This window comes from Lissotriton helveticus, chromosome 3_1 (assembly GCF_964261635.1).
Source record: "Lissotriton helveticus chromosome 3_1, aLisHel1.1, whole genome shotgun sequence".
Taxonomy (NCBI): Eukaryota; Metazoa; Chordata; class Amphibia; order Caudata; family Salamandridae; genus Lissotriton; species Lissotriton helveticus.
The window spans coordinates 1,537,273,783-1,537,297,410 of NC_136061.1; the positions used below are offsets into that span (position 1 = coordinate 1,537,273,783).

The 23,628-nt window shown below is 49.7% G+C and overlaps 1 protein-coding gene across 10 annotated transcripts in view; it reads right to left on the reverse strand.

The window, feature by feature from the left end:
- Positions 1 to 234: 234 nt before the first annotated feature.
- PHLDB1 (pleckstrin homology like domain family B member 1) overlaps positions 235 to 23,628 on the reverse strand; it is a 417,405-nt gene continuing 394,011 nt past the window's right edge. For 7 of the 10 annotated variants that reach the window (XM_078682223.1, XM_078682232.1, XM_078682224.1 and 4 more), the window contains 2 exons: positions 22,604 to 22,689; positions 235 to 2,418 (listed from right to left, as the gene is read on the reverse strand). In XM_078682223.1, coding sequence (XP_078538349.1) covers positions 2,278 to 2,418; positions 22,604 to 22,689 — 227 coding nt within the window. In that variant the 3' untranslated portion in view covers positions 235 to 2,277. Of the gene's footprint in view, positions 2,419 to 3,318; positions 3,358 to 22,456; positions 22,487 to 22,603; positions 22,690 to 23,628 lie in introns of all 10 variants that reach the window. The other 3 variants (XM_078682222.1, XM_078682225.1, XM_078682229.1) reach the window with 1 other exon arrangement.

Consider the following 23,628-nt stretch of genomic DNA (forward strand, 5'->3'; position numbering starts at 1 on the left):
TGGATGTTAGTAATGTGACCTACTTGCATTAAGGGTATGGTTTAAGGAGCAGATGTGATCTATTTTACATGTGGTGCAAAGGGTAAAGTTTCTCTACTGTAAAAGAGAAGAATCCAGTAACATGGTCAATTTGAAAGAGCTATGCACGCATGCATACATCACACACTGAACAAGTTGACATGATGAACCCTTTAACACCCAATCCTATGACATAATCAGTGACCCAAGACACCATTTAATTCCTCAAACAGCTTTTAATGTTTACCAACCAGTTTACAAACACTAAAGACGAGCCCAGGGTCACAAGAGGTGGGAAGAGGAAGAGGAGAAGGTAGGTAAGGGGGACCAGATACAAGCAGGCACAGAGGCAGATCCTGAAGGCTGCATATTTTGCCAGGGCCCTGGGATCTGTGGAGGAACAGGGAGCTGTAGGATAAACGTGTCAAGGCTCTCTGAGAGTAAATGTCTCCATCAAGTAACTCCTGAGAGAGGGTGTGGGGCTAGGAGGTCTCACAAATCTTCAAGGGAGGAACAAGTACAGAGAAAGAGAAAGCCCTCAACTTAACCATGGCAAGCAAAAAAAGGTGTTCATCCTCTGCCCCTATCTACCAGGTAAGAGGTACAGACCAACCCACCACTGGAAGCAGGGTGAATGAAGGGCACTCGACAAGACAACACCGACACAGGCACACATGGAAAACCACTCTCAGCCTCTCGTCTCAAAAGCAAAGAAGGGGGAATACAATAATAACAGTGAGGTTCAGCACCATATTAATCATCCTCCGCGGCTTGATCACCCCAGCCCCAAGAATGTAGTAATGTTTGGGAAGGCACGCAGTGGGCAGTGGAGGGGCAGCCCTCCCTGCAGGAGGCAGCATTGGTCAGTCCAGTTAATGCCACATGCTGTACAATGTGGCTGGCTGTGGTAGCGACACAAAACAAACAAAATGAAAACAGAATTCAAATTATGTTGGGCACTGGACAACTATTGGCCCAATTATGGTACACTGGCTGAGTGGCAGTAATGAGGATTCATAAAATATAGGGATGGCAAAAGTCCACAAGTAAAGGTTCCACCCACGTTAACAAGGCTCCAATCCTCTGTTCGACGAATTTGCCATCCATCTCAAACAGCTTTAGCCAGTTTGTCCATTGCCAGCAGCTTCGCTCCCACACGAACATAGCAATGTCTCTTTGGCGGGTGTTTTTTGTACCATTTTCTTTAGTGTATTACATTTGTCAACAGCAACAATAATTAATAATCAATAAAAAAAGAGACTATAATATATAAAAACCCGCACTCCAAGTTGTAACTGAACTCAGGGAAGTCCCCACTGAAGAAACGGGTGTCTTTCTTAACTTTAATGCATACACGTGCATCCCATGGCTCTCACAAACAGCCCTAGATGACGTGATATGCAAGTCCATTTATTTTAGTTTTTCCCTGAAAACCAGTCTTTATTGCAAAAGTTTAAAGATCTCCAGAATAGTCCATCCTGTGGAAACCCAGAAATTATTTCACTTGGAGCAACGCATGAAAAAATAAGCGTGTTTTCATCCTTTTTGCATGTAAAAATCAGTAAAAAGTTTTTATCATCTCATTTAAAATGAAAAAAAATATTTAAATACTTTGTTAAACTCTAGGGAAAAGATAGATATGTACTGATAGTGTTTTTTCTCTTTGTCTTAAGTTAATAAAAGCATCATGTGTCCAGTTGGAAAGGCAGGAGTACCAAGATCTACTTATCTGTGTCCAGACTGTACTAGAATTGTTCCACAGTTCCACACTAGAATAGTGATCCAGAAATCATGCACTCCTAAATAAGTAGTGTACCCATATGGGTGGTCATACATGGGGCAATGGTGGCCGCCATCTAAGAAGGCCATTTTTGGAGCCCACAGCTGGAGGCCATCTTGGGACACTGTTGGCAGTTATTTTTGCCAGCCATATTTCCATCTATGGTTGCAACCACGTTGGGGGATATTTGGCAGTCATGTCACGCAACTATGTTATGGGCAGTCTGGGGAGTCATACTGGGCAGCCATATTGGTTCTCTTCATGGGTCAGGTGTCTGGATCTTCCATTCGTTTGTCCCAAAGTAGAAAGATCACTGTACATCCGTAACTGGCATGCACTTCTCTGCTCACAGACATTGCAGGTTCTCTTGGCACTGATGAGAAGAATCCAGCCTAAGAAGGTGAGGTTTTCCCAGGACAACCAGGGTGGAAAGCACCTTACGTAGAGGGGCTCTAGATGCAATCTGTGTCCCATGCTCGTCATTTCATAAACTGCGTGTAGCCTTCTGCTCCGGTCACGATCACATCCATCCAGATCCTCATGGCCTCTGCTGATGGGGCTACCATGTAGTAAAGGCGGTCATGCGTCTTGACACAGAAAGTGAGCGCTGGATTTGGGCTCTGCAGAAGTGACAAAAAGACAAAGGATCAGTATTAATTCCACAGGGAAAACAGAGATGGCGGACACAAGGACCAATTCTAAGGCACAATATAGGACCACTGCCTGCCAAAGGTAATCTTTCCGGGACAGGCGTACTTTCACAGCATACTAAAGAAGAGTGTGAGCGAGAGAGTGAGGGAGTGTGAGCGAGTGTGAAAGAGCGAGAGAGTATGCGCATGCACACACTGTTAGAGCAACTGGGGAAAATGGAAGCATGTAAAAAAGTTTAAGAATATAATTGTGTGTACCCATGAGAGAATAGACAAGGTTGTGTGCTCGTTTGAGATGAGTTTGTAGAAACACAGATTGAGTGTTAGCATTTGTGAGAGCTGCATGAAGTCACAAACATCTATCTAAAATAGATGCATTTGTTGTTTTGCCATGTGTGCTTGTTTGTGTGTTGTGTTTGTGCGCGCTAAGCGGAGGTGTTCCCAGTATAAAGTAGAAGAAAGCAGCCAGTTAGAAACTGGCGATGTACAAGCCTCCTGATGCACTTGAAAATGGTGGTGGGTGTGCTTGAGGACATAATAGGGGGTTAATTGTTTTTTTACAGGACCTCAAGTAGCCGGAATATAGAGCCTTGAGAGTGGAGCCCTCGTATTTCTAGGACTTGTGAAGTAGCTCACGTTTAAGGACATATGCAACTGCTCCAGGACGCTGGCTCCTTCTCTCAAGCAAGCAAGAAGTGTCAATGTCTACGTATGGGACACAGGCCAAATGTAGGCATGAGACAGAACGGTTTGTCTGGAGCGCGGACTGCAATCAAATTACATGCTGTTAAATTTCAATTACTATGAGGGCGACCTCAGCACATGGGTGAACCTCCCCAATGAAGAGCATGAGCCTCCAAAGTAACCAACCTCTTTCCGGAACTGAGCAGGAAGGAAATCTGAGATCTGCTTCAGAGAAAGGAGATAAAGTCTGTTACAAGATGAGAAAGGAAACAGAAAGGGATGGGAGACAAAGGGAAGGTCGTGAAGAAAGGGGAACAGGTGAAGGGGACAAAAAGACACGAGCAACGGAAAGAGATGAAAACATGGAGTGGAACGCAGGACAGAGGTGACAGGAACAGGCCACAGGAGGCGCAAGACTGATTCAAAGTCACAAAAGACAATCTTCAACCAATGCACACTCCACACACAAAAGGACAAGCACTTCTGAAATGGAGTAGGAGCTATTAAAACTGCAAAGGGTAACATTTTCTATTTTTGAAGTTCTCTTTTGAGGCGTGCTTGGATTTAAATGAGGATATGTGAGAAATGCACGGTCTCTTAACCTGCGTGTAAAGTGGAAGGCTACAAAAGCCTTTGTATAACTGTCATTCGGCGTGCCCATCCAGTTACCTTAATGCACATTACAGACACTATCACTACGTCGATATGACCAGGCCAAGTACCTTGACTCGGCTTTAGTGCCCAAATTACTGAGAAAGGGCTTAGAATCGTGGGTCGTTGAAATGTAAATTTTGCCTGCAAAGTTTTGTTAAGTTTAAAAACTTTGTAGTGGTTAAGTATAGAACATTTGACAAAATTCTCCTTTCTATAACTTTTTTTGGGGCAAAAATTATTTTTTGCGACAGCATTATCGACAATGAAAATCGTTTTCCCAGACTTTTTCGCAACTAAAATTCTGCATGTTTTGAAAAGATTACACATCATGTAAACATCTGAAGTAACTGACACAAATTATGCGGAGGAAAAACTTTGAAGCTTTGCACAAAGTTTGAGGACTGATAAATGTGCAAGGTTAAATGGGTCAAATTGGTCCAGAGACCTCTTAGTGCAAAGACAATCAAGGCGGTGACCTACATCTGGTGATCACGAAGTTTGAAAAGGAAAATTATACTTGCCCTGTAAGCATCTGTTCGTAGTGTGTAGTGCAGTAAATTCACATGCTTAGCACACTCCTGCCATCTAGTGTTTGGTTTGGGCATTTGCAAGTTGTCTTTCTGCAAAGAAGTCTGTCGCGTCATGAGATATTGTGCGACTCCTACTCTTGGAATACAATACGCAGGGGCACTCATTTCATGTTAGATTGCTTTTGCACAGCGGGTGGCATGTATGGAGTGTCAATTCAAGTATGGTGCGTGAAGTGCAGTGAAATAAAGAATACTAAACAATCATACAGTCCGGGAAGGAGAGTGGAGACGTGAATCTACAGCACTACAAGCTAAGAACAGATGCTTGCAGGGTAAGTAAGTAGCATATCAGATTAGTAGCATGTGTGGCTGTAAATGCACATTCTTAGCATTGACTGTAAAGCAGCGTCCTCTGGATGTGGTGCCTAGGGTGTGGGAGATGCAGATCTCTAAAACGGGCCATGGTAGGCCAGACTGTGTAAAGATGTCCACACATTAGTGCTTGGTAGAAGTGTGTGGTGTTGACCAGGCAGCTGCATTGCAGATATCTGGTCGTGGGTTGTTTCCTAGAAAGGCCATGACCGCCCCATTCTTACAAGTGGAGTGCCCCCTTTGGTGAAGCAGGTAGAAAAATATTTGTTTTACGATAGCAGATGTGAATACATGTAGCAAAGCAACAACGGTCACTTGCTGTACTGATCTGCAAAATACCTGCTTCACAACAAGTAGCTATTTCACCATTGCAGAGAGCGGTACGCCTTGGCCTGTACTAACACTAGACCTTCCCAGTGACCCTCTTCTTGGGGCCATTGAAACATGAGGCAGTATCTGAGGGGGCAAATATGAAGCCTTGCATGTGGAACAGTAGCAATGCAGGAGAGCATCACCGCTAAAAGGCACATGATAGTCTCCACAGTGAACTGACAACTGGGCTATAAAAGAGGGAGCAGCTGCTGAAAGGCTGTGAGACGCTGCTGGGCTGAGTAGGCTTTACCCGAGACTGTAGTCAATACTGACCCTAGGAAGGTTTGGATCTTTAAAGGGTGAAGGTAGGACTTGGTGGTATGTATGGTGAACTCCAAGCTGTGAAACAGGAACACCACTGTGTGTGAGCTAGACACTGCTGCGTGCTGCTGCTCTCGATAAGCCAATTGTCAAGGTAGGGACAAAGTGAACGCTTGCCCTTGACAAATGCATAGCCACCACTGCTGGGCACTCGGTAAACACTCTTGGAGCTGTGGTGACTGTTGGACAGGCCACATGAAGGGCTCGCTCCCTCCCCGCAGGACAGGGCCCGGGCCACCGTCAGCACCATTGCCCGGCTCAGCCGCCATCTTGGACACGGCACCACGCGGCCGTGCGGCCTCAGCCCGACCCCAACCCTGGGCCTGGCCAGGCCCCGACATCCCGGCACCACCCTCCACCCAGGAGGTGAACGGCCCACTTGGCAGGTCAATGGGAGTACGAAGTGTCGATGGCTCTCCCCCGCCAGGTGCCGAGCACCCCCAGCCTCCTCGGGCGCTGGCTCCACCCCCCTGCTGGGTGTCTGGACTCCCTCATCCCGGACCTCCCGACCTCCAAGAGCGAGGGTCCGGACATCAAAGGGCGCCAGACCTATAACTGAGGCAGCCCCAGGACAGGAAGGCAGTTGTATCCTGGAGTCGAGAGACACCGCGACGAACTCATCCTTGACGGACTGTTGGCGCTGCCACAGCCCTGCCTTGTGAACTATTGTCCTGCCTGCTGGCGCTGCCGCGGCCCTCTGCAACCTTCATCCTCGTGGGACCTGCTGGCGCTGCCGCGGCCCTCTGCAACCTTCATCCTCGTGGGACCTGCTGGCGCTGCCGCGGCCCTCTGCAACCTGCATTCTCGTGGGACCTGCTGGCGCTGCCGCGGCCCGTTGTAACCTTCATCCTCGTGGGACCTGCTGGCGCTGCCGCGGCCCGTTGCAACCTGCATTCTCGTGGGACCTGCTGGCGCTGCCGCGGCCCGTTGTAACCTTCATCCTCGTTGGGACCTGCTGGCGCTGCCGCGGCCCGTGCCACCTACGACCTCTTCGGGACCTGCCGGCGCTGCCGCGGTCTGACCCCTCCGAACACCGAGCTCGAGGATTGTGAGCTATCACCGTTACACACCCGTACCCGTGGGTAGCAAGACTGTCCCGCTACCCCCTTCCCTTACTAGAGACTAGAATTGAGAGGATCATCGTGTCCTGATCGTCCTGTATCGTACCACTCTACTACCCGAAGTGCCTATAAAAGGTGTTACCATAAGCTTTGTGTGGTGTCCATCTGTGGGGGGGAAGTTACCTGTCTGTGCGATCACTGTGCTCGGCCGACCCTCCAGGTCCCCGTCTAACATTGGTGGCTAGCGGCGCGATCCGAACCAACGCGTACCGTACAGACAGTAACTCACCCTACGACTAAAACCACAATGACGACCAAAGAGAGCGGATCGGCGGAGAAGTTCCAGATGGAAAAGCTGGAAGAATACAACCACCGAGAGCTCAAACAATTTTGCATGGACTTAGGCATTGCTACCACCGGGCTAAGCACAAAAGAAGACTTCAAAAACGCCCTAGAGGCCTGGACAGAGACAAATACCGCAACCCCCCGGGACCCCGCAGCCCCGGAAGTCAACACCACCCGGACGGAGGAACGGAGAACAGGCCCCTCCCATGAAGAGATCCAAGAGCGGGAAAAAAATAGATTACACGAGTTAGACTTGGCACGACTCAGATTAGACGGAGAATTGAAACTGGCGGAACAAAAAATAAACTTAGAACACTTACGGCTCAGAGAAGAGCGAGAGGAAAAACAGAGACAGAGAGACCTCGAAGAAAAAAGACTGGCATACGAACACGAGTGCAAACTAGCAGAGATAGAAATGCGCAAACTGAACAAAAACCTAGGGGTGCCCGAGCAACCGCACTCCCCGGGTCCTACCGAGCAGAAGGTCCACATCCCCAAGGATGTGGTCCGAGAATATCACCGGAACGACGACATACAGCAGTGGTTCAAGGCCTATGAGATTGCCATGACCGCCCACCGGGTCGCTCGAAGTGACTGGGGAGCCGGTCTATGGGGAAGATTCGTCAACGAGGGTCGTGATGCCCTGCTGCAGCTTCCGGACCATCAAATGACGTCCTATGACCACATGAAGGCCGCCCTCCTCAGTCGATATGGACTTACACCCGAAATGTACCGCCAGAGGTTCCGCAACTGCACCAGGATCCCAGGTACGACGTGGTTGGAATACGTGAACTATTTCAGCCGAGCCTTCGAGGGGTGGATCAAGGGTAACAACGTAACCACTTACGAACAACTCTTCAATCTCATTGTGTGGGAACACCTCTCCAACAACTGCTTTGTCGAGCTCAGGCAGCACCTCCTCGACAGTAAATTGACTGAACCCCGGCAGCTCGCCACCGAGGCTGACCGGTGGGAGAGCACCCGAGTGGCCCGGAGTGGGCCGAACGAGCAGAACAGAACCAACCAAGGTCACCATCGTCCCCGAGGAGGAGGAGGAGGCCCGGGCCGGGGCAGAGACGCCGCCCCGGCCGCACCCACTAACGCCACCCCGGCCCCAGCAGGCCGGGGAAACCCCCCGATGCGCCCGGGGTTCCGAGCTAACGTGACGTGTCATCGATGCCAGCGAGTCGGCCACTATGCCAGTGACCCGACCTGCCCGAAGAACCAGGCCCCCGGGCCCCGCCAGATGGCGGCCGCCGCCCTGGGAGAAGAACAAGTCTCCGAAGACACGGAGACCTATGAGTCGGAGCAGTTCGAGTGGGAACCCGCCGCCATGACCCTGGCATGCCTAGGAGGAAGAGACATGGTCCAGCGGACTCCCCTGCCCGCCAACACTCGGAAGTACAGCCAATGGGTGAGCATCAATGGGCGCAAGGCCGAGGCCCTGCGTGACACCGGGGCCAGTGTGACGGCCGTCCGCTGTCACCTGGTGACCCCAGAACAAATCCTACCAAACGTACTTTGCCCCGTCCGATCGGCAGATAACTCGGAGAGCCTGTGTCGGATGGCCTGCGTCCCCTTCGAATGGGGAGGAGTGTCCGGCATGCTGAAAGTAACTGTCCGTGACGATGCCCCCGTAGACTGCCTCCTGGGGAACGATCTCGAGAGCTCCCCGTGGGCCGCTGTGGAAAGAAGAGAGCATCTGGGGATGTTGGGTCTCCCGGACTGGGCGTGCGTAACCACCCGGTCCATGGCCACCCGCACCATCCCTAGACCAGAAGAACCAGAATGGGCAGCACCTCCGCCCTCGATCACTCCAGAAGAAGACTTCCTCCAGACCGACCACCCGGACCCCACCCCAGAGGGGTCCACACAGCCCCCCGAGCTTCCCGACCTGGCTCAGTGGCGTCAAGAAGGGGGGCCCACCCAGGAACAATTCCGGCAGGAGCAAAAGACCTGCCCCTCTCTCGAGGGATTGCGACAGCAAGCGCTCGCCCAGAGCCAAGGAGACACCACCGGGGCCCACTGGGTTTATTGGGACAATGATCTCTTGTACAGCGAACAGAAAATCGCAGAACTGGGGGCCGGGCGAGTGCTGGTGGTGCCCCTCCACTTCAGAGACTTCCTGTTGAACCTAGCCCATGATGTCCCCCTGGCCGGGCACCTGTGCCAAGACAAGACCTACCACCGCCTGGTGACTCACTTTTTTTGGCCCAAAATGAGAAATGACGTATCCAACCATTGCCGGTCCTGCCCGACCTGCCAGGCCAGTGGGAAGAGCGGCCGCAAACTCAAGGCACCCCTACAACCCTTCCCCGTGGTGACCACCCCGTTCGAAAGGGTGGGAATAGACATTGTGGGGCCCCTGGACCCCCGAACAGCACAGGGACATCGCTTCATCCTGGTCCTGGTGGATCACGCTACCCGCTATCCTGAGGCGGTCCCCCTTCGTACGATAACAGCCCCAGTAGTGGGTCGAGCCTTGATGGGGATCTTCTCTCGAGTGGGCTTCCCCCGGGAAGTCGTCAGCGACAGGGGTACGAACTTTATCTCAAAATACATGAAGTCCCTCTGGCAACAGTGTGGGGTCACCTACCGATTCACGACCCCCTATCACCCTCAAGGGAACGGACTGGTTGAGCGGTTCAACCGCACGCTCAAAGGGATGATTGGGGGGTTGGAAGAGCCCCTCCGTCGCCAGTGGGATGTGCTACTACCGTGCCTTCTCTTTGCCTACCGAGAAGTCCCCCAGAAGTCCCTCGGCTTCAGCCCTTTCGAACTCTTGTATGGACACCCGGTGCGAGGCCCGCTCAGCCTAGTCAAAGAAGGCTGGGAAATGCCCCCTCTAAAGAACACTCCAGATGTTTTCAAGTACCTCCTAACCCTCCGCAACCAGACCAGAAGGTTCAGAGAGATGGCAAAAGCAAACCTGGAGGCCAGTCAGGAGGACATGAAAAGGTGGTACGATCAAAATGCATCCTCCATCGAATTTGAACCCGGCCAACAAGTGTGGGTAATGTCTCCCACCGAACCATGCGCCCTGCAAGACAAATGGACGGGGCCCTTCAAAGTAATCGAGCGCAAGAGCCCTGTCACCTATCTCATCGATATGGAATCTTCCCGAAACCCTCTCCGGGTCCTCCACGCTAATAGACTGAAACCCCACTTTGTACGCTCCGAACTCAGTCTCCTGATGGCAACCGACAATGGAACCGAGGAGGACTCCGAACCCCTTCCTGACCTCCTACGGTCACGGGAGAAAGACGGCTCCGTGGACGGGGTCCGCCTCTCGGAGGCCCTCACCCTGGAACAGCGCCAAGACTGCCGAGTCCTCCTGCTCCAGTTCTCCACCCTGTTCTCCCTCACCCCAGGGGTCACCCCCTGGTGCTTACACGACGTGGACACTGGAGACAGTCCCCCTATCCGCCATCGGGCCTACCGCGTACCAGATCGGGTACGGGCCTGCATCCAAGAGGAGGTGGCCAAGATGCTCACACTCGGGATCATCGAGCCCTCAGACAGCCCCTGGGCCAGCCCAGTGGTACTGGTCCCCAAAGCGGCCGCCCCCGGCGCCACGCCGGAGCTCCGGTTCTGCGTCGACTACCGGGGCTTGAATGCGGTCACCAGAACAGACGCACACCCCATCCCCCGAGCAGATGAACTAATCGACCACATGGGAGCTGCCCGCTACCTCAGCATCTTCGACCTGACAGCGGGCTACTGGCAGATCGGTCTCACACCCCGGGCCCAAGAACGATCGGCATTCTCTACCCCTGATGGCCACTATCACTTCAAGGTCATGCCATTCGGCATGAAGAATGCGCCAGCAACATTTCAGCGGCTAGTAAACCAGGTCCTGGCAGGACTCGAAGGATTCAGCGCCGCCTACCTGGACGATATCGCTGTGTACAGTCACCACTGGTCCGACCACCTCCACCACCTCCGAGAGGTGCTACAGGCCCTCCAACGAGCGGGCCTCACGATCAAGGCCAGCAAATGCCAAATTGGCCAGGGGTCCGTGACCTATCTCGGGCACCAGGTGGGAAGCGGTCTGGTGGCCCCTCTGCAACTCAAGATCGCTGCCATCCAGTCGTGGCAGCCCCCCATCACCCAGACCGAGGTCCGCGCCTTCTTGGGACTCTCAGGCTACTACCGACGGTTCGTGAGGGACTATGGCAGCATCGTAGGGCCCCTCACGGAACTCACCTCTAAAAACCAACCAAAGGAGGTCAACTGGACCCCAGACTGTCAAGCGGCCTTCGAGAAGCTGAAGGCCGCCATGTGCTCCGCCCCGGTACTCCAGGCCCCCGACTACAGCCGGGAATTTATCGTCCAAACAGATGCCTCCGACCACGGCGTTGGGGCAGTCCTTTCCCAGCTGAACCCCGAAGGACTTGACCAGCCAGTGGCTTTCATCAGCAGACGGCTCCTGGCCCGAGAACGACGCTGGAGCACCATCGAGAGGGAGGCCTTCGCCGTGGTGTGGGCCCTCAAAAAGCTCCGGCCTTATCTCTTCGGCACCCACTTCCGGGTCCAGACCGATCATCGACCCCTGCAATGGCTCATGCAGATGCGGGGGGAAAACCCGAAACTACTACGTTGGTCCATCTCCCTGCAGGGGATGGACTTCACTGTGGAACATCGACCCGGCCAAGACCACGCCAACGCGGATGGCCTGTCCCGCTTTTTCCGCCTCGACGAGGAAAGTCCCCAAGAAGATGGGTGACTCTCCCCGCCTTCAGCTGGGGGGGACGCATGTTGGACAGGCCACATGAAGGGCTCGCTCCCTCCCCGCAGGACAGGGCCCGGGCCACCGTCAGCACCATTGCCCGGCTCAGCCGCCATCTTGGACACGGCACCACGCGGCCGTGCGGCCTCAGCCCGACCCCAACCCTGGGCCTGGCCAGGCCCCGACATCCCGGCACCACCCTCCACCCAGGAGGTGAACGGCCCACTTGGCAGGTCAATGGGAGTACGAAGTGTCGATGGCTCTCCCCCGCCAGGTGCCGAGCACCCCCAGCCTCCTCGGGCACTGGCTCCACCCCCCTGCTGGGTGTCTGGACTCCCTCATCCCGGACCTCCCGACCTCCAAGAGCGAGGGTCCGGACATCAAAGGGCGCCAGACCTATAACTGAGGCAGCCCCAGGACAGGAAGGCAGTTGTATCCTGGAGTCGAGAGACACCGCGACAAACTCATCCTTGACGGACTGTTGGCGCTGCCACAGCCCTGCCTTGTGAACTATTGTCCTGCCTGCTGGCGCTGCCGCGGCCCTCTGCAACCTTCATCCTCGTGGGACCTGCTGGCGCTGCCGCGGCCCTCTGCAACCTTCATCCTCGTGGGACCTGCTGGCGCTGCCGCGGCCCTCTGCAACCTGCATTCTCGTGGGACCTGCTGGCGCTGCCGCGGCCCGTTGTAACCTTCATCCTCGTGGGACCTGCTGGCGCTGCCGCGGCCCGTTGCAACCTGCATTCTCGTGGGACCTGCTGGCGCTGCCGCGGCCCGTTGTAACCTTCATCCTCGTTGGGACCTGCTGGCGCTGCCGCGGCCCGTGCCACCTACGACCTCTTCGGGACCTGCCGGCGCTGCCGCGGTCTGACCCCTCCGAACACCGAGCTCGAGGATTGTGAGCTATCACCGTTACACACCCGTACCCGTGGGTACCAAGACTGTCCCGCTACCCCCTTCCCTTACTAGAGACTAGAATTGAGAGGATCATCGTGTCCTGATCGTCCTGTATCGTACCACTCTACTACCCGAAGTGCCTATAAAAGGTGTTACCATAAGCTTTGTGTGGTGTCCATCTGTGGGGGGGAAGTTACCTGTCTGTGCGATCACTGTGCTCGGCCGACCCTCCAGGTCCCCGTCTAACAGTGACTAAACAGGAAGTTTGTTGAATTGCTAGTGTTCATTTACCTCAAAGCAAAGGTACCTCCATGCCAGTTCCCTCAGCAGCAGTGCTCTACCTTAGCGTTGGACTTTCTTTGGCACCTTGACTGAGTAATATGGGCGACAGGGACTGAAGGTACACTAATGTTCCTGGGCATGGTGTGGGTGGAGGACTGGTCTTTGGCGCTAGGTTGACATCCTCTCTCTCTTCATGGTTGGACTCGGTAGTGGTTGTGCGTCTGGGAGACCAGACATGCCGGCGTCTTCCTGTTCTTTGGAACAGAGGGTCTTTTCTTCCCCAAAGATGTCCAGGGTCTCGGAGGTACTCTGCTGGCATATATCCTCTGGTGAGCCCGCGACGATCCCTTGAATTATTGATGTTTTTTTGGGATCTGAAGGAGTGGCACGACAGACAGGAGGCGTGGATGTGCTTGGGTGTACAGGCACAAGTTGCACACCTCATGATGATACACTTACGGATATTTTGGATGGCAGCAAGGGTTATTCTGACAAGGGTGTCCATTACATCACCGAAGCAGCATCCTGTGATGAAGGACAGGCGTGAGTTCTTGGCCTTGCACGTTCTCCACGTCCCAGGGCGTCTATGGTCTTCAGTTCTGCCAAAGGTGTTCACATGCTGCAGAGCCAAATTACTGGGGTTTGCACAGATCCAACTGAACACAATTGAGAAGTAACCGAATGAGGCAGAAAAAAAACATGCTCAGGATATAACAAACTGGGTCCGCTCAGTGTACTGCCAAACCCAATGACGGAAAAACAACATGGAGTCGGTGCCTATATGCAATGTATACCAATGAAAAAAGTCTTCTTTGAAGAAAAACAACTTGCAAATGTCTGAGGCCAACACTAGATGGCGGTAGCATTTAAGCATGTGTAGCGACAGCCACACATTGAGTTTGTGGACGAAAGGGTTGATAAGCATGTCTCTCCACACCTGGGAGCACATGCGCAAAATGTAAATGTAAATGTATTTAATGCAATATTTCCCCAAAATGTATATTGTTTTAGATGTTTTCCAAATTCTTCATTAATATTACCTTATTGGACAAACATCACAACTTATTTTATGCCTTGGACCATTTTTAGGGGTCTGCCTTGCAGAGTTGAAGATTCATTACTAGGCCAGGCCTGCATTGTTTTACATATCTTGATAGCATCGCCCTTATATTGCATTCCGTCTCTTGAACCATTTGCTGTAACTTGGACCCAAAGTTCCAATGTGTGGGCATATGTTGTATACATGCTGATTGACTCAGGGTTTGGGCAAAACACATGTGGACGCAAAATACAAGTGGGCTAATGACTTGACATAAATTGCAATAGAAAAATGTTACTGGCACAGATTCTCTGATGCAGGACTGAGTGCTGAGATAAATCCAATGGAGGCAGGGATTGCAGGCCTAGATGTATGATACTCTATTTACAGGGACATGACACTTGTTCAGTCAGCGATTCCTTGACATTTTTTTCTGATGGAAGCTGCAACTGAAGACAAAGTGCTTGAATAGACAGTGATGGCACCATCTGCTGAAGCATGATTCCAGCGATAAATTCTCAGATGAAGGCATTATTACATGGACCACACATCCAATCCAGTATCACTCCTGAATGTGCCTGCGGGCACGATACCCATGATCTGTGGGACGTATCACAAGTACAGCATCTCTTCTATGGAGAAACAATTGAAGGCCGAAAAGATGCACTGTGGAGGCAGGATAAAGGGCTGAAGCAGCTTCCTATGAGGACTTACTCACAGGCATTATTATGGATAGATGATTGAAGTAGATTTCTAAAACACTCCAGTATCAATCCAGGTATTCCCCTGCTGGAGACAGTGGAAAGCTAGCCCAGTTAGAGCACACCAAAAGAGACATAAGGGGGTTGAGAAGAGCCAGGTTTTTAACGTGGTGAAATGCTTTGTGATGAAAGGTTTGAAATAAAGTTTAGCAAAAGGGACAACAATTCCAAGATTCATAGCTTGTGGGGTCGTGTTACACGACCTCTTATGGGAGCAGTATCAGAGGCAGAAAGGTCATGCTGTGGACTGATTAGTTAGGGAGGAAGTATGGTCACTTCGGCAGGAAGCATTGGGGCATTAACACTAAACGAGGAATACTCCGGAAAGCATTGTTTAGGTAACTCGATTTGCCTGGCAGCAATTAATGTTTTTCATAATTCTGATTGGCAGATTGCCGGACACTTCTGTTCAGTCAAATATATTCAACCATTAAAACAGGGGCACTTCTATAATGACTTGGCATAACTTGATTTTAAGTCTGCTTAAACCTAAAAAAAGTTAAATCACTAGCCACTACACAAGTTTAGAAAAATGCATGTCTGAGGTAGTTATACGTTTATATAGTTCCAATTATAACTCTAACAAACATTCTGCTATGTACAAACACACAAAGGGGCCTCCAAAATGTACAGTGTTAGAACTTTTCACAAACAAGTCACAAACATGGACACAGGCAATTCTACATACAGTCCCACACAAACATGTCATAGACAGACCTACATATACAAGCATATAAAATCACTAAAAGTTCACATATACGGGCTGCACCAATAAGTACACACATTTACAGGAATACAGAGAAATGTATACATTCATATAGAGAGAGGACAGAGGCCCGAATTTTAGAATGCTGAAACACCTAAAAGCACAATATAGCAAATATGAACACTAAATGCATATGAACAAGGCATTAAGACAGACACACCTTTGCAGATTAAAAGGAAGCTGCCTTCAAGCGGTTCCATTGTAAATCACAGACATACAAAACGCACACATCTCCCAAGTTCAGAAAGGCACCTCCATGCAGAGCAAACCATGCAAGTACCCAGAGTACTGTAAATAAAGAAGGAAAACCATGTGCAAAATGACAACACACCATTTGCAGCAAAATCAAACACACTTTCAAACACAAGTCAACAGACAAGCATTAGGACACATAACCAAGTGGTTGCACACAAGGGCAATTGCTGCTAATTCCTGCTCCACAGCTTCCCAAACAACCTTGCTCCCTCCACTAAAGGTCATCACTCCTCCCCAGCTGAATCGACCACTGTCACAAGGGACAGAGCAGAAAACAGGTAGAGGGTTCCCACAAACATTTTAGCTTTATGAACTAGAAGGGAAGCAAATTGATGCTTCCGTTGACAACTGGCAATAAACACAGAAACTAATTAAAACTCACAGCAAAGTCAACAAACCAGGAGACAGGAGAGGGCTGTGGAAGGGACCAGAAAAGGCAATAGGGTAAAAAGGCTGGACAAGAGAAGGGTGTCCAGCATAGGGAGGAGAAGTGATAGTGGCAGCAGTGTCAAAATGGGCGCAGCTAGGAAGGAGAGAGGAAGCAAAGAGTGAAGATTAAAAGGAAAAGGAACCAGCAGCAAGGCAAAGGGCTATGGAGGCAGAGAAACCAGACCCTGGCACATTATCTTAGCAATTACAACTCTGCACCCTGACTTATCTCATAACAAGTCTACATGCTGCCACAACGTGATCCACTGCCAAATCCACTTCAGTTTGTCACTGCCTCTTTGGCTCACTTTGCCCTGTTTGAACGCACATTACACAGACCACCTCTTGCTGTGCAAAAATGGCCACCTAGTATTTGAGACAACTGTAGGAAAGTGCCCTTTTTGACATGGTCATTCCTATTTCTTGCCAGTTGACGCCCGTCGACTACCAAGTTCTTCTCATGGCACCATTCTACAGCTTTTGTGGAAGTCCTTCAGGTTGTTTGTTGAGTCTCTGCGTGAATTTGGCTCAACCTACTATCATCAAGCTGATGGTCATCTTGAGGAAGATGAAGTAGTCATATGTAAAGGCGCAAGAGCTATCTAGCTGCAGATGTTTGTTACAGGCAAGTAACAGTTTCTTCGCAGGGTGTCAGTTTCAGCCTTTTTTCACTGCAAAGCTTCTCTGTGCACTCTCTTAATCAAAGGTTGTATCAACTATCATTGGTTTGTTGGGCATTATTATTTTGTTTCTGGAGTCCCCTGTCCCTACTGTAGTTTTCACCTACAATTCCACTCTGCCTGTGGCTCTAATGTAAAAAAAAGTCCTTCTCCAAGGGGATGGAAAAGGTGCTTCACATGGGATGAACAAATTGCTCTACGCTGATGACATGCTGCTGCTCTACTTTGCAGACCTGTGAAAGTTATTTTATGGCTTAAAAGCATATTTGAAACCCATGCAGAATACTTTGAATTCTGCATTAACTTGGCAAAAACCCCTGTATCTTTTTATTCCTATCAGCATGGGTCAGCTTCTGATAGAAATAGAATGGAAGATGTGTATATATCTTGACATTTGCATCTCCACAGATCCCTAAAAATATTACAAGTTGGGTCCTCTCCTACAGAGCTCACATACAGAAATTTCACATTGGAGAAAACTCCCCTTGTAACTATTGAGAAAGGTTCTATTTACAAAATGATTGCCTTCTCAAGATTTATGTACATCTTTTAAAACACCGTAGGCTATCCCAGAACGATTCTTTACGAAACTAGGTAAGCTTGTTACATTACTGATCTAGTTACATCACTACTCTGATAAATTAAGGTGCCTAGGATCATGCTATCGGCTCTACAGAGCAACTCATATGATGGAGTCATTGGACTACCCAACATTGGGAGATACTACACAGCACCACAAGTGTTGGTGGTGAATGAGTGGGTCTTCGCTCCTCAGGAAGAACCAGTAATACAAATAGATCATCATGCCCCAGTAGAAAAAGGCTACACTTATAGGAGGCACGGCTTAGAATGACCTTCCACCAGCAAGTGGACTAATGATAAACATGTGGCAAAGCATTAACAGGGACATAGGATGAAGAGGCCATTGATGCCTTTGGGTGCGACTGAGGCTACCTGAATAAACTTTGCTGGTGGGAGGGTGCGAACAGGTGGGTTGACATTGGTATATCCACATTAGGAGAGATTTGGCTATAAACTGAGATTAGAAACTATGACTGGCTGCAGTCAGAATACTCATAGGATGGGTTGCAAACATATGGGTACATACAGATATGGCATGCACTAAAATACTGCAAGTAAAAAGATAATCATTTCTGACAAATAGGCTGTTGGAGACCAGACTATCTAAAAACGGATACCACTGATAAACTGCACCTCCATAAATAACACTGAAAGGGAAGTGGTAAACCTAGAGTCTTGGTGGGAGGCAGACATAAAAGATGACTGAACGACAGCCATAAGGCACCCAAGAAAGATACCTAGAAGATCTGAATTTTAACTTGTTCACTTAGCTGGCAGAAGGAGAAACTCATGCAGCAACTATGAAACTGTCCACAACTTGGCCCTTATTGGGTACCAGTGGTAAAACTGATAAATGAAGCAAAAGTGGAACCGGTGGCACTGGAGGCGCATGCAATAATATGGGGAATGTGAAGGGACCAGATGTTAAATTGGAGACTAAAAACGTATTCAATTTATTTTATTTATTTATTTATTTTGGAGTCTTGTATAGCGCACAGTTACCCTTGGGCATCCCAGCGCTCGTTCATGAATCAGGGGAATGGAGCTAAGACAACAACCTTTAAGGAACAACATTAAGTGGGAAATAGATGGGTCTTGAGTAGCTTTCGGAACCGGATCATGCCAGACTCTATCCGTAAATTCAGAGGCAGCGCGTTCCATAACTTGGCTGCGTTCACCGAAAATCTTCTACCGCCCGTCCGGGCTCTTTTCACTCTAGGCACTTGTACCAAAGCTTTGTGGTCAGAGCGTAGAGCTCTGGTAGCCTTGTAGGGCATCACCATATTACCCAAAATGGGAGGACCCTTCCCATGCAGGATTTTATGAGCCGCACAGAGAGATTTAAATGTTATCCTCTCCCGTATCGGAAGCCAATGCAATGCTCTCAGTGCCGGTTTTGCTGACTGTCTCCTAGGGATATTCATCAGCAGCCTTGCTGCTGCGTTCTGTACTTGTTGCAGTTTATTGAGCGTTGCTTCCGGAGCGCCCAAAAAAAGCGCATTGCCATAATCCAGCCATGAGACGATCAGGCCCTGGATAAGAAGTTTCCTGGACGTCGGGGGGAGAAGGGGTAAAATCTTGCAGGCTAATCGGAGCAGAGCAAAGCAGACTCCGGCCGTTTTTTTTGCATGAGTCTTGAAAGACAGGTCTTGTTCAAGCCACACGCCCAGGCTTTTAATCTCCTTTTTGGGGCTTGGAAGGTCGCCAAGACAACTCGGCCAGCTGCCTATCGGCAAAGAAGGCCCCGTCTGTCCCAACAGCATCAGCTCTGTTTTAGAGCCGTTTAATTTTAATGCTGAGTTGCCCATCCATGTGTGTACCTTAGACAGGCAAGAGTGCAACAAATCCGGATGATCCACCAGTTGAGAAAGGGCCACCACCAGCTGGGTATCATCAGCGTAGCTGATAATTTTGATACCGAATGGTGCCACCACCTCCTCCAATGGTGCCATATAGACATTAAACAATGTGGGGCTCAAGGAGGACCCCTGAGGCACACCACATTGAAGGGGGATGGGGCAGATTGTGCACTACCTTCCCACACTTGATAGGTTCGTTGATGCAGAAACGACGCGAGCCACTTCAAGGCCATTCCAGTCAGGCCTACCTCTGACAGTCGCTGGAGCAACACCTGATGGTTAACGGTGTCAAAAGCCGCACTAAGGTCCAAGAGGATCACTGCCACTGATCCCCGAGTCCAAAATGCTCCTGGCTTCTTCCACGACTGCCAGAAGGGCGGTATCAGTGCCTTGGCCCGGCCTGAAACCCGTTTGGGAAATCCGCAACAAGCTATTGGATTCCAGGAACTGTGACAGTCGCCTGTTTACCAGTCTCTCCGCGATCTTACCGAACCCAGGCAGCAAGGAAATCGGTCTGAAATTAGCCAGGTCCGATGGATCTAGACCAGGTTTTTTCAGAAGGGCCTTTACAACCGCTTTTTTCCAGCTCGGTGGAACCAATCCCTGCGCTAAAGATGCATTGATAAGATCTGTTACTGGTGCAGCAATAGTGGTTGCTATCTGCTTGAGGTATCTCATCGGGACAGGATCCCTGGGTGAGCCACTTTTTATGGCCCCTAGAACCATGCGAACTTCGTCCATGGTCACTGGACCAAAGACGTCAAGCTTGTTCTGTACATCACCTCGCTGTTCGCCTATATGTGCTACCAGGACAGGCCGAGGTAAGGAACTTATGATGTTTTCTACTTTCATATGAAAGTAGTTAGCCAGTTCCTTGCATTTCTTTTGAGGACTCTCATGGCTCACTGGTGGTTCTGGAATTTTCAGAAGGTCTCTAAAGACCTTAAAGGACTCTCTAGAGGAGCTAGCCGAGTTACCAATTCTCTCCTCATAGAACTTGGCTTTGGCGTCCCGGAGAGCGGCTTTATATCTTCGGATTGCCGTACGATACTCAATCCGGGTTGCCTCTCCCCAGTCCTTTCTCCAAATCCTCTCCAGCCTTTCCCAAGAGTTCTTAACGTCTGGGTATACCAAGGGGCTGAACCCACTCTCTTCTCCCTCTTCGGCATTCTTTTTTTAGGGAGAATGACGTCCAGGGAGCTATTTAACCAATTTTCTAGGTTCACATCGGCAATTAGAGGATCCAACACCGGGCACGGGCACGTAGCATCCAGGTTCGTAATCCAGCGCTCTACTGGTAGCCTGGACCAAGCTCTGTCAACCAAGTGGGCCCTAGGGATCGTCACCTCCGTTGATTCATACTGCCAATTAAAAAGAACCAGAAAATGGTCTGACCACGGTAAAGCCAGAGGGGTCAAAGATTCAATCCGGTCCATATTTGAGAAGACTGGATCCAGTGAATGACCCTTACAATGCGTGGCCCCTGAGTTAATTAACCTCATATCCAAAGCCTATAAGTCGCCCTGCAGGTCGATAGCGAGTGTGTCATCGAGGTCGTCAAAATGGAGATTAAAATCTCCAAGTGCGACGAAATTGGCTGTCGACGATGCCAGGAGCGTAACAGTTTCCACCAATGAACCGGTGAAAATACCTGCACACCCCGGTGGGCGATACACTAAGAGGCCTGATATGGAGGTCGTGGCTGACAACCGTAGTGAGAATTGACAACTCTCACAATCACGTACCCCCCCCATCCTGGGCTCTACAGACCAGCGTGTCCCTGTAAATGATAGCAATACCACCTCCTCGTCCAATAGGCCTATCTAGATGATAAATTAGATAGCCAGGGGGGAGTGCTTGCACCATATCAGGGCCCGAACTAGACGTGGTCCAGGTTTCTGATAAAAACAAGACATCCAACTCATGATCTTGTATAAGGGAATTAATTTTGGTTAAATGACTCAGAAGGGACCTACAATTCAGCAGAGCCATAAGTAGAGCCTTATTTCCTATGGCCCTCTGGTCCTTAGCGCTTTGCCTACACGTCACAAAAGGTAAGTCACTTTTATGGATAACATTGCAGGGTCCCTCCTCCTGAGGGCGTAATGATATCAAATCATTTCTAGTATATGTCATACCGACCTTAGGGCCGAGAGCCAGCGTGTCTAGCCCTAAGCCCGTCTGGGCCCGGACGGGCACAGACGGGCTGAACTCTGGCATAACTCCGGCGGACTTACGGCAGACCCGCTGCGCGTACCCGCTGCGCGTTAGCATGGCCGCCTTTTGTAAGGCCGGCTAGCTAAAAAACAGCAGCTAGAGCAACAACAGTGAAGCCCAATGCCACCAACATATGAAGAATGGATCCCCAACATAAGACTAGTGCATGGTAGCAGAAAGGGTGGTTTACCAAAGCAGTGGGTGTTCCACATTTTTGCAAAGAAACAGGGCGCTTTTTAAGACAGCATGGACCGATACCACTGCAGAAAGTAGGGAAAATTATGGGGAATGACATAGAAAGGGAGGCACAGGGCAACTAAGATGAGTAGAGTCAGTCTGATACACTCATCAGTGGGAGGAGTTGAAAGTACTAACGGGTAATGTACGAAGGAGATAATGAAGTGGACCAGATTGAAGGGAACGACCCTGACATGGCATAGTATAAGTCGAAAGGCACCAACAAATATAACTGAATTGTAAAATGATGTGTATTTTCATGTGTGCGAAATTACAATAAAACAGGTCTTATAAAAAAAATTGTGAGTAATCTGAGCCAAGCATATCTTGGAAACGAACAAAGCTTCAGGAAAAAAAAAAGGAATATACTCGCACGCGACTATGCTGGCCTTTGCTTGATGTCAAAGGGAACATCTGGCAATAGATGTGCTACTAAATGTAAATCCATTGGGTTCCAACGTGAATCTATTACAAACTCAGGATGGAAAATCTTTCAGTTTCTAACCCCAGCCTTTTGCCACTGCGTGAAATATACGCTTGTTTCCAGGTAGCACCTGGGCCATTACGCTCAGCACCTGCATGCTTCTTGGTAAAACCGAATGCTGTTTAATTTCCCCCTCTGCGGATTTCCTAGTTGAGGGCATAGAATCCGGGACCTCAATTTATTAAGGCGTTGCAGGCCGAGCAGCAAGGATCAGAGCATAAGAAAGATAAAGCAAAAGACAGGAAGTGACAGAAGGAAAACAAATCAATTACAGGACTATTGGGCTGTACTACGGTACACATAAAGGAATGGTGAGGATACTTCATTTTAGGGTTGGCACCGGAATGGTTGGGCAGAACCAGGAACGGGGAAGGGGCAATGACAGGCAAAGGGAAGGCAGGAGGGCAGGGGAAAGGCAGGACAGGCACAGGAAAAGCAGGGCAGAGGATACATACATTTGCGAGGCTCAGGTTGAAAATCCCTTTCTGGAAAGAGAGAAGACACCAGCCAGGGAGAGAATGAGAAAAATGTTGGTGTAAAAGTGGTGAAAGAATTAGAATGTGATGAGACCGTTGCAGCGGGCTCTCACGTCGAGGTCTTACTTTGGCTGCGCTCCGGAGGTGGTCGTAGTAAACTTCCTCAATAGCCTGAAAATAGATCACCCCCTTCAGCTTTGACTCATGTTTATCTGTTTATAACCATAAAAAGAAAAAACAAGCAGTTAGAACTAGTGGGGTCACAGGTAGGCACTTGAATATAAAGCAAGGAGTCAGCACCATTGTGCATGAAGAGTTACTCATGAATATAGCAAGCAATCAATATTAGATTTTACAGGGATACTTTATTTGTAAAGCAATGTTGCCTGTAGGCATCTGGGTACTAGATTTATAGAAATAAGCACAACACAGAAGCAGAAAAGAAAAAGACTGTCAGGAAAGCAACTCTAAAAGGAGCAGAGAGAGAAAAGAAGAAAAGTTAGAGGCTGCATCAATAATAAAGCACTGGCAAAGCAATACATCTGAAGTTGACTGCTGACCTTTTGGCTTTGTAATAGTTTTTTTTTCTCATGAATAATTTTTGTACACAGACACGAAATGTAAAAGAAGTATCATCTAAAAGTTAAAATATGCAAAATGTTACTTATCCTGTAAGCACCTGTTCGTGGCATGTAGTGCTGTAGATTTACACGCTCTATTCTACTGCTATCTAGTGCTGGGCTGGGACATGCACAACTTATTTTTGTTTTTAAAAAAAGGTCTTTCGAGTCACAAGGTATAGGGACTCCTTTAGGACTGCTAATACACATGGGCTGAGACTCCAAAGCCACTGCTTGAGGGGTGCAGCTCCCATAGCTGTTCCACCTCTGCTTTTTGCATTGTCTCCCCTATAAGTGACCCTGGAATATCTCGGGTAGGCTTGTGGTTGGTGCTGCTGCTGCCTCTGGTGGGAGGAGGCGGCCTCTGGGGAGGTAATTTTAACGCTGCCACGCAATTGTGATCAGTGAAAAGACGCGCGGGTGATGGGAGTGCCTACATTGCTTTGGCTACAACTGTCTTTTTCGATTTTTTCCAGCATCTGAGCCCCGAAGAGGTATTCTTCATAAAATGTTATGTTGATCAGATGCTGC